At 42.4% G+C, this 11,734-nt stretch overlaps 1 protein-coding gene across 1 annotated transcript; it reads right to left on the reverse strand.

Moving 5' to 3' along the window:
- Positions 1 to 1,093: 1,093 nt before the first annotated feature.
- Positions 1,094 to 11,329, reverse strand: LOC137257488 (sodium- and chloride-dependent glycine transporter 1-like). Its single transcript, XM_067794818.1, has 15 exons — positions 11,255 to 11,329; positions 10,794 to 10,983; positions 10,259 to 10,390; positions 9,571 to 9,780; positions 8,972 to 9,014; positions 8,461 to 8,593; positions 8,093 to 8,227; positions 6,249 to 6,352; positions 6,042 to 6,166; positions 5,380 to 5,492; positions 4,067 to 4,207; positions 3,345 to 3,444; positions 2,613 to 2,713; positions 1,829 to 1,990; positions 1,094 to 1,291 (listed from the first exon to the last, which is right to left on the reverse strand). The coding sequence occupies exons 1-15, from the start codon at positions 11,327 to 11,329 to the stop codon at positions 1,094 to 1,096; spliced, it is 1,962 nt and encodes a 653-aa protein (XP_067650919.1).
- Between the last annotated feature and the right edge of the window lie 405 nt (positions 11,330 to 11,734).

The raw sequence follows: 11,734 nt of genomic DNA on the forward strand, positions 1-11,734 counted from the left end.
CAAGAAATGATACACATCAACAGCATTTAAGTTTCATGGCAGACAAAGTCGTTCTTTTAAATCAACGGTTCTCCAGTACTGTTTGGTATATCTGTACACCCAAAAGGGATATATAAGCTTGGTTTATACACCCATTTTTTCATTGTCTCTGAAAATGTTTTGTTCGATATTATTAAGGATTAAACCCTATTTTGTAAATATATACCCTTCAGTTTTGTGTCATTTACATGATAAACACAGTATTCTACATATTAATCATTCCTAATATAGTGATGTGTGCATACATACTTATATCATATAGCTGGAATATTGCTGAGTGCGGCGTAAACCTAATCTCACTCACTCATATATGCCTTATACAAAGGACAGTTTACGTCTTAATTTAAATTGTTTGCCATTGCTGTCATAAATCCATATAATATTACAAGCGATCTATATGCCTTGAACTTGATGTAAGATCGGTTTCTTACATGTATGAAAACTCAGATATGTGTCATGCATCATGATTAAATACATCAACCTTTATTTAGAGGCATTTTAGCGTGCAATTAGAGGTGTTTATGAGGTGTCAGTGTAAGCCTGAGTTTCTCTTTGTATCAATGGACTTGTGTTGACAAAATATACTATATGCTTTAATACGCCCACCGTCACCTGTTGAGCATGCACTGATGCTTCTATAGCATACAATAGCAATAGCAGATGTAAACATTTAAATGTCTAGTGTTAAAGTATTTCAAGCATGGTTACAATGTGCGAAGAGCAAATCTTTAGTCATCCGCCATGATATTGCCCGAAAATTGAGAAACGAGGCGTAAAACTATACTCACTCTCAATTAGTGGCTGCTAGAAAATCTAGAAATGATTTTCACCGACAATCTGTAATATCTTATATACATACACCGCGCATTTGGAGTTGGCTTATGAGCTCTAAAACAATACACCAGCACACCATTAATCAACTCGCATGATCCAACCTGTATATTATCTTTAATTTGTTTCACTGCAATAGGTAATGGGACATCCTAGAACATGTTAATATTGACAAACTGAGTGTAGTTCTACTATCGAGTATACTGTCTTCAGCTGTTACTAGCTACATCTTTGTGGTGACGGTATCTGAATAAGACGGTGGTTTGTCGAGTCCCTGGCTGGCTGGACTGTCGGTATCCTGAAACGCTGGATTGTCCTTCCCAGCGTCCCCTTTGGATGATTCGCTAGCGTAGCGCCCTGTTCGGTTCTCGGGTAGAGACGGTCCCCACTCGGGCAGCGGGGAGGAGAGCCTCTTTAAGAGCTGTAATTTCAGGGGTGTATGTCGTCAAACTACGGTTATAACAGACACGTTTGTAACGAACTGATGGATACGACGAAATTGTTTCATCCTGGCCTCTTGATGTATACTTTTAGTCGAAATAGGTCATGCCAGCGACGAACTATTTGTATAAGACCATCGAGTGATGGTCTAGTAACAGCATAAGAATCAAACTGCGCAATTAGTCGTACGGCGCGAATAACGGAATCGGGTGGTCAGGCTCACTGACTTGGTCATCGTATGCCAAATTGCGCAGATCGGTACCTATGTCAAATATCAGTGGATTTTCTGGTCTAGATTCGATTATTTACAGACCGATGCTTTATCGCTTGAATATTGCTGGGAGCGGCGGTAACAAACCAAACAACAACCGTTCAGACACGTGGTATAATGATTTTGTCCACGGTGGCAAGGTGATCGACAGAATGTTTGACAGATACACGACAAAAAACAAACGCCTCTAAATAACTGTTAATACAAGGGAGAGACCGTTGGATGAGTGTGTCCTAGTATAATTACCTCCAAGCCGCCATTACGGAGGAAGTGGAACAAGAACCAACCGGGGATAGCGCTCATGGGGAAGAGAGCCACCAGCCAGTAGAGGCCCTGCGCCCAGTCTGGGTAGATGTAGCTTCCAGACGCCATAGGGGTGTACTGAATAGACTTGAACACTATCACTGTCTGGAACAGAAGGTGTACTGGATTGACCTTCACACTATCACTGTGTGCAACGGAGGGTGTATTCAACAGATTTGAAAACTGTCGGCAACATGTGAACTGCTTATAATTTACTTTGAAGGACATAATAGACATCATTGTTCAAGAACATTTAAAAACAATGTTCAAAAAAGATAAAATGATACAAAAAAACCCTCAAAACCCCAAAACAAACAAACAAACAACCCACAAATGAACAGTGGCCGGACAGTCTGTTCAAAAATCCAAACACGACAATGACCCAAGCTTCCACATCGGACGTACACGATATAAGCCATGGAGGAACCGTACTCAAATAACGCAGACATTCACAAAACCCATGAAGAGGCGCATAATGTAACTCACACACAACCGTCATGGCGGGAACATGAGTCTAAATCAGACACCTATAAGCGGCATGACGGCGTCATAATCAAACGCAGACGCACGCTAACGACATGTCGGTGACATAGGCCTACACAGACACTCAGGAGACACACGGCCGCGTCACATGCTAAAGCAGCCACAAACAGCATGGTGGGGTCACAGGCTAATGCAAACACAAATAACGAACATGGTGGGGTCATAGGCTAACGCAGACACTCACAAACAACATGGCAGGGGTCATGAAGCACCAGCAGAACTTCCAGTAGACAGACGGACGTTTGCCCAGCATCATGGAGATGTCCTCGGAGAACCGACTGTAACCTGCAGCAAGAATATAGTGATAACTCAAATAGCAGATCACTTCAAGTGGTGGTAAAACTACATGAAGTTACTTTTTTTTACCGTGTTCAATTCTACGCTTATATTTTACAGACACTTGTAAATTTGCAATCCATCGGGGCAGTACGTCATTCCAATAGCATCCACAGATAGTGTTTGTTACATTTGGTTGGTTGGTTGGTTGGTTGGTTGTTTAACGCCGCACTCAGTAATATTCCAGCAGCAGTCTGTAAATACTCGGGTCTGGACCAGACAATCCAGTGATCAACAGCGTGTGCCTCGATCCACGTAATCGGGATGCGACGTCAACCAAGTTGCTGACGACCACAGTGTGACGCCACCGCTACCCTCGTCGTTATAAAAGTAAACTGTAAATTTGGTCCGGTGTTGTTCTGAGGTAATAATTAAGTGCTTGATTTATATTTGACGTAACATTGATTGAGTGAGTTTTACGCTGTACTCCAGCTATATAGCGACCGTCTACAGTGATCAACAGCATTAGCATCGATCTACCCAAATGGATATGATAACATGTGTCAAGCAGGTCAGCGAGCTTCCTACGACAGGCATGAGTTGCTGAGAACCAATGGAAGACAGAATCTCCCAGACTTACCGTATATGTAGTTGAGGGCGAGACACTCGAGGAGACCCACAAACAACAGAGGGAAGCCGCTGACAGCATTGTCTATCAGGTCCAGCAGATATATACCTCCCTTGTAAATTCAACATTCACATGAAGGATATCGGAAAATATAACAATACTTCACTGGTCCAACACAACAGTCATAGATATACGATCAATACTAATATTTTCATTTAAACTTTTAAGATCTTTTAAATCTTTTCAAAATTCCCTGACCATAAGGACCACTACAGACTTGTCACTGAGATGTCCTTTATTTACTGGTCAGGGACCAGAGGACCAGCGAAATGTTCGCACACTGTCAATAACGAACAAGGCATCAGGAAACTGCTCTTACAAGGTGAGGGGCATTCTTATTATGATAAGTGCACACTCCTCCAGGGAACGCCATTCTTTGTGTGGATGCAGCTACTCTCCTCAGATACAGGAACTTGGCTCTGTGTACATACTCCTCAGTAGGACCCTTCAGTTTAACCTTACAATGTCACATCTCTCCGTGAGTATATATGTCGGACTAAGGTAATAGAATCTCCTCTCTTGATTCGGACTTTGATAGCGCCCTGATATTAGAAACAGATATACATTTCGTGAGAGCATCCCTTTCTAAATCGTCCCCCCTGCTAAATACAGTAGTTCTTCTAGTAGAAAGAGGTTAGTGGACCATATTTATCAGGCATCTTTGAAGTACTCACGTTTGTGGTCATGGGTAAAGCCATGAGGTAGAAGCCGACACACAGGGAGATCCGGAAGTAGACGGAGTTCCGGAAGTTCTTCCGGAGGATCCAGTCGTACTCGTCAGAGATGGATGAGATGACCGTCTCTATGATGGAGAACTGAAAAAAGGAAACGTTGAAGATGACGCCAAGAACTCGCGGATTGTTTGTATGTTGTTTTAGCACACAATCAGCGATATTCTAACCACAGGGGTTCGAATATCTGTTTGGACAATAATTTTCAAAAAAAATAAATCTAGACTTTTGCAATCAGTGAAAGTCGTCTTTCGTTTCCGAGTCATTCAGAGATTGCGGACACTGTCGATGTTTACCAAAGCGATTGTTCAAAGAATGATGGTAGTTCAAATGCGAGGGTCAGCGTTCAAATATGACAAGCAGGTAGACAAAATGAACACTATGAGCAGGAAGGAAAAGACTGACGTACAAGTTCAGTACATTTTTAGGGTGAAAAAGGTAAGGTTTGATTGAACCGCAAGTTGAAATAGTCGGGCTGTGTGGTTTTCGATCAGGCTTCTAGGATCGCGAGTATCACCCTTTGTGTATTTTATGTAATGAGTGTTGCAGTAGAATTTCCTAAAAAGTCCATTTCAAATATATTTAACACAAGTAAACTGGGTAGTTTACGGTTAACTACCTACTATCTATCTGTATGTGATTATCAAGGTGAGGTGAAATGGGATTTATAAGGCTGTACTTTAAAATATTTCGCTGATATGACGACGTGTGTGCGTGTATATGTGTGGCATATTAAACTGAGCGCCAGACAGGGACCAACAATTACCATATTTTAAAGTCTTTCGCTATGACGACTGTCTGGGCGGACGCTCTAACCACTTCACTAACCAATATAGTCTTTGATCTTTTAGCTAGGCTCCTCAGATATTCTGCCAATAGCAAACTTTGTAATCAGCTTGATAATGGGACTCGTATTTTGTTTGTTTGTTTGTTCAACCTGAAGCGATGGTGGAATCTCTTATAACTCTCAATATTGATCTCTCAATGGTTGGGCCTAGAATTTCGAAGCTCTCTTAGCACTAAGATAGTCGTAAGTGTCATACATTAATATTACCTTACTTACTAGCGCTACTTACTATCTTAGCGCTAAGAGAACTTAAAAAATCTAGGCCCTGGGTTATTAAGTTCAAGGGACATCGTTTGCCATGAAGTTCAGAACGTAATTCGTTCCTATAATAAAGCGCCCTCGTTCTGATTTATGCCTACGTTCTAATGCCCATATACCCACACAGCCATAAAGAGAGACTGCAGCTGACCTGGGAACTGAATCCTATGATAAGCATCATGAAGAAGAACAGGATGGCCCAGACAGTGGGCGCCGGCATGCTGGCCAGAGCCTCCGGATAGGCGATGAAGGCTAGGCCTGGACCTAAACACAGATTCACAGCTATTTAACAAACATGTTAAGTACATGTTACTAGTATTATCATGTTTAAAATCTAAACACGTTGAGGATCTAACTATGCTCACCAACAAAACGTGTTTTGCATCAAATAGTATACCTGGTGACAACAAACAGTTGTGTCATGCTGAATATTAACACACAACACTAACATAATCTTACAAAATTGGAGACATTCAGAAATATCGCAAGATATCCAGCATGGCAAGAAAATTTCCTTCGGGATAATGGTTATATCTTGTCTTGTCTTATCTTATCTTATCTTATCTTATCTTATCCGTGTTTCTAGTACTAGCGTTATGGTAATTATGATCACATTAGAACCGTAGAGTATGATAGTACATGTTATCGGACGGACAAAAAGCTCTCTTTAATCAATGTTTGTCTTCAGCTAATAACGTTTTGTCTAATAGCGGGTATGTACACATAGTGGTTTTCAGTTGTTTTAAAGAGTGTATTTCACAACGAACAACCATTTCACCACATACTAATTTTTTCGTCATCAATAACACCTACCCCCAGCGGCAACATCGGCTACGCTGACCTGCCTGTTGTACGCCATGAACCCCAGCACAGTGAAGACCACGAACCCCGAGAAGAAACTCGTAAAACAATCCACGAGAGGAACAATCAAGGCATCCCTGGGCACAGCACGAGAGAATGTGTACGATTATCTGTCATACGTTGGCGTTAGACTTCTATAATTATAGAAACGCATTTTACCTGAGACAGAAGTTGTTGAATTTGTTGAAGCTGGACATGAGCACGAGGCCCCCAGAGCACGCACTGAGGGAGTAGAACACCTGTGTAGCTGCGTCACTCCACACCTGGACGAAAGCACAGATGATGAAGATGAACCAGTGGGTTACATTTTACGCCACAGAGGCATAAAACTCACATGATGTCGCAGTCAGGGTATTTACGTACATATAGACACAACAAAACACACATGATGAAGCAGTCAGGGTATTTACGTACATATAGACACAACAAAACACACATGATGAAGCAGTCAGGGTATTTACGTACATACAGACACAACAAAACACACATGACGAAGCAGTCAGGGTATTTACGTACATACAGACACAACAAAACACACATGATGAAGCAGTCAGGGTATTTACGTACATACAGACACAACAAAACACACATGATGAAGCAGTCAGGGTATTTACGTACATACAGACACAACAAAACTCACATGATGAAGCAGTCAGGGTATTTACGTACATACAGACACAACAAAACACACATGATGAAGCAGTCAGGGTATTTACGTACATACAGACACAACAAAACACACATGATGAAGCAGTCAGGGTATTTACGTACATACAGACACAACAAAACACACATGATGAAGCAGTCAGGGTATTTACGTACATACAGACACAACAAAACACACATGATGAAGCAGTCAGGGTATTTACGTACATATAGACACAACAACACTCAAATATGATCTGGAAATAACGGTATTCACGTACATACAGACACAACAAAACTCAAATATGATATGGCAATAACTGTATTTACGTAGATATAGATACAACACAACTCAGTATTTACGGGCATATAGACACAACAAAACTGACGAGGCAATGTAAATATTTTTAGCTAAATCTATTCAGCTGGTATTAAATACTGGACTATCTGTTATTGGACATAGTTTCTAATTTAGTATGCTCCAGTGACTGCAAAAAATTTTGTTGGAATAAATTTTATTTCATATTTCCCCATGAGCAATGTTGAGCATTGCCTCACATCACTGAATATATTTTGTCATATAATGTGACAACAGTCAAGATGGAACGAGATGAAGAGGGTTTATTTAACTACTCACATCTTAAAAACTGAAAGGTCTCGATCAATAGCTGATAAATTCATGCTATTAGTGGTTACCACTGACGGAGACGAAAGGTATTAGGAGAACTAATTGTTTCACTCTATATGCAAGGACACAGGAATTAGAACAGGAACAGAACATTACACCGTGTAATCATTCTGACCCCACCTGATTTCCATAACAGGCGATAAATATCGCCTTCCCACAGGCAGAATGTTGCGGCACTTCCCGTGTAATGATTACATCTTGGAAAACGTTCATGAGCCACGATGTCTGGCTATTGGTTAGACGAGACTCTATGTTTTCTTGTCTGTCTCACAGTCTCTAACCACGTTATTTTATCATACTGCCTATCCCTCCCTTCAATGCAGCCAGTCTCACAGCCTCTGAACCACATTATCTTAACTGCTGCCAATCCCTCTATAAAACCTCAAAGTTCCTCAAGTTCTAAATCTCAGGTCTTCCTGAGGCTCCTTTTCAATTTATATTGGTTTGTTACTATCAAACTAACACACTGGGGCTAAGCGTTAGTCTATATGTTACATTTACATCATATTCATGCAAGTTCCAATGGTCACTTACTAAACTAGACTCGCAAAAATAGACTCGTTCGCTCAAACCATTTAGAAACACTCGCGAATCTGCATCTATCACACGCGTCTTAAGTTATATTCATTACATATTTTGAGCAGTACATCCAGTCTATGAAAATATTCACCTCTGAGTCGGCCAGTCGGCTCCAGTTTGGCGTCAGGTAGAACTGAATACCATCAGACGCTCCGTCTAGCGTTGCACCGCGGATAAGCAGCGCCGTCAGCAGCAGGTAGGGGAAGGTGGCGGTGAAGTAGACGACCTGGAACACACACAGGTCTCAGTCAGAACATGGTACACATCAGGTACAATAAGGTTTGAATAGGAGATCCATCAGTGACGCCAGGATCAAGAGCCACCAAAGTTACGTGAAGAACAAGAACAAACCTGTGACCTTGACTCTACGGTAAGAAACAATACAATGTTGGTCTTAGTCACATGCAGTAAATCGACACGTGCATTCCAAAAAAGAAAACCCCCCAAAAAACAAATCACCTTCCCTAGCGACTTGATTCCCTTGATGAGCACTCCGAAGACAACAAACCACGCCAGCAGCAGGCACAGACTTAGACGCCAGTTGAGGGCGCCCATATTCTCCAGTCCGTCAGACATCTTCAGCACGTAGTTCCTAAAACACCGGATGTCAAGACACAAGGCATTGAAAACACAAGAGCCTAGATTTTGGAAGCTCTCTTAGCACTAAGATACTCGTAAGTTAATGTTAATGTATAGCACTTACGACTATCTTAGCGCTAAGAGAGCTTCCAAAATCTAGGCACTGGTGTCGATCGTAGTGGTAATAATGTTCAGTAAACACTGCAACATTTATTTATTTCAATTCTATATTACAGAACTGATACATCCAATACGCTACATTTTTGCAAAATAGCATCAGCACTTGGTCAGAAACTGAAACACGTTCTGATGGTAAATCACAGCTAGGAATACACAGACCACAGCAAGTACTTGTACAGATAACCTACCACTCTAGAGCTATATTACTTACAGAAAGTAGTCCTCACTTGGTGATATCGTGGTGTCGTACATGGCTGAAACAACATAACAACATCAACAATAACTAAACTGGCCGAAAGCTCAACATGCTTTCCTCTGAAACACAGACACTTCATATGTCTTATCCCTTAAACGTTTGAAGTAACAACACATGAAGCAATTGGTTGTGTGGAAGAAAAAGCTAACATTCTAAAGATTTCAGAATTCTAACTGATGGTTAAAACTGTAGTAGGCGGTTCATCTTTGAAACCCTTGATGCACATTAAATGTTCAACTGTTTAAATTGATTGTTAAATTGGACTGTCCGCTACGTCCCCTGATACGCCACCAGCAAGATATCTCCGGGATGTTCTCAGGGAAATAGTGCACAATGGAGACGTTGTATCCCCCAGTTCATGCAGCTGAAGGTAGCCCTTCAGTCTGATTAGTTGGCTTGTGTTTTAACGTCGCACCCAGCTATTTTCCAGCCATATGGCGGCTGGTTGTAATTAATTGATTCTGGACCAGACAATCGAGTGTTCAACAGCAAGGTCATCGATCTACGTAATTGGGGTTCGGTGACATGTATAAACCGAGTAAGCAAGCTTGAACACTCACTGGCGTTGGAAACGGTGACATTGGTGTGGTTTGTAATGACATTACTGTCAACGATGCAGTTGGGGCTGTTCCAGTCATTGTCACAGTGTGACCAGGGCAGCGTTCCTTGCATGGAGGAGAAGAAGTAGAAGAAGCAATAGCCGATGATGACGTTGTAGTAGACGCCGATAAGCCCCGATACGATCACCATGCTGTAGCCAAGCCCTGCAGTGAAGGTTGAGACATTTACCCCACACACATGTGAAGAACCATATCCTCGCTAATGAAGGTTTCTCGGGCTTCGGTTCGCACTCCCATTGAAGCAAACTGAGCCAAAGGATTTTGTTCAGGATTTGCCTCTGTACGCCCTGCATTAAAGGGGTACCGGGTAGGGTAAACAGAAACCTATCCGCTCACAAGAAACTTAGCTCGAAGACACTCACCCATTGGTCACCCATAGGTACAGCGATCTACTGATCGGGTACTGATCGGGTACCAATGGTACCAGTTCTAATCCAGTGTTTCAAACTGTCAATCCATGCCAAAACGAAATGAGATCATCCATGACAGTGGAGACCTGTTAAAAGCTCAAATTAAATTTCCGGGAAACAAATACTGAATAACACCCACGAATATTAAATCACACAATGTGTATATCCAAATGGACATGCGCCCAAGATTCGCGTTTTCAGAATTGTCCTACCTTTAAGTAGAGGGTTGATCTTCCAGATCGTGATGGGCCCAAGACTGGCAAATTGGCCGAAAGACAGCTCCATGAAGAACAGAGGCATCCCAACAAACAGCTGCATGATCCAGTAGGGGATGAGGAACGCACCTGTGTCAGATTTATTAATGAATCCTTCACATGCACGTTGTTGACAGTGAAATTTAATTGGGTGTTGGGGTAGCCAAGTGGTTGATGACCCGGGGCCAATTCCCCACATGGGTACAATTCCTTGGCCTTCGACATTCGAATGCTTTGTAAATGGGGTCGTGCAAAGGTTTGACAATGATCCAACCTTTCAAAAAGAGGGGGTCATCGTATCCCCACATGGGTACAGGATGTCAAGTCCAATTCTGGTGTCCCCCGCCCTGATAATAATGCTGAAAGAAAAGCGGCGGAAAAATAACCTCACCCCCTCACTATAACTTTCATCATGTTCAAGTTTCCATTGTGATTCGAGTATATTTCTGTCTGGAGTTTAAAAATGAAGGCATATGACATGTCTGTACTTTACCTCCACCATTCTTGAAGGCCAGGTAGGGGAACCTCCACACGTTACCGAGGCCCACGGCGTAGCCGACACAGGTGAGGATGAACTCTAGCTTCCCGCCCCAGTTGCCGCGTTCCATCATCTCCTTGTCTGGTGGAGCATCAATCCCGCCCTTTTCCAAAGAGGCCTCATCTTTTGATGCTTGATCCGACTTCTGGAATTTTCAGTTTCATCAAGATCGGGACCGGAAATAAATTCTAATGGACATGATCCTAATGTTTGTAAGAGTCGGTGAGTGTAATTTCTCGACGATGGGGAAAGTACCTAAAAACGTGACGGTACTTTGGCGACAAGGCCTAGACACCTTGAGACAATCTCATTGCATATACGATGCAAATCTGTCCCAGCTATCAACAGAATGTGTAATTGGGTGAAGAATATCATCGCATGGCAGCGGGTAGTACTCTGGGATGTGTGACACTTACCATTGCCGCAAGTATCACAGTTGACAAGCAAACGTATTGGGAATTGTCAATGGACATTTCACTGGCCAGCGACATTTCGACGAAATTTACTTAATGTCGTTGTTCCACATGTTTCAGTCATATCCACAGGGTATGTACCTGCAGGAATGCGAGACCACTTCTTGCCCTTGCCGTCGTTAGTTGTTATTTGGGACGAGAAGGTACACGGACATTGGTGTACCTGTCCGCTAAATCCCCGGGCGCTTTACCAACAGAACATGTCAGGGATGTTCTCAGATAGATAGCCACCAGGGAGGTGTCATCGTACCCTCCATCGTGGTGCAGCTGGGGTTAGCTCTTCACTCTGACTGGTTGGTTGGTTGTTTAACGCCGCGCTCAGCAATATCCCAGCTATATGCCGGCGGTCTGTAAATCATCGAATCTGGACCAGACAATCCAGTGATCAACAGCATGGTAGAAATGGTAGCAATACGCACGTTA

The sequence above is a fragment of the Haliotis asinina genome, chromosome 12 (genome assembly GCF_037392515.1).
Source record: "Haliotis asinina isolate JCU_RB_2024 chromosome 12, JCU_Hal_asi_v2, whole genome shotgun sequence".
Classification (NCBI taxonomy): domain Eukaryota; kingdom Metazoa; phylum Mollusca; class Gastropoda; order Lepetellida; family Haliotidae; genus Haliotis; species Haliotis asinina.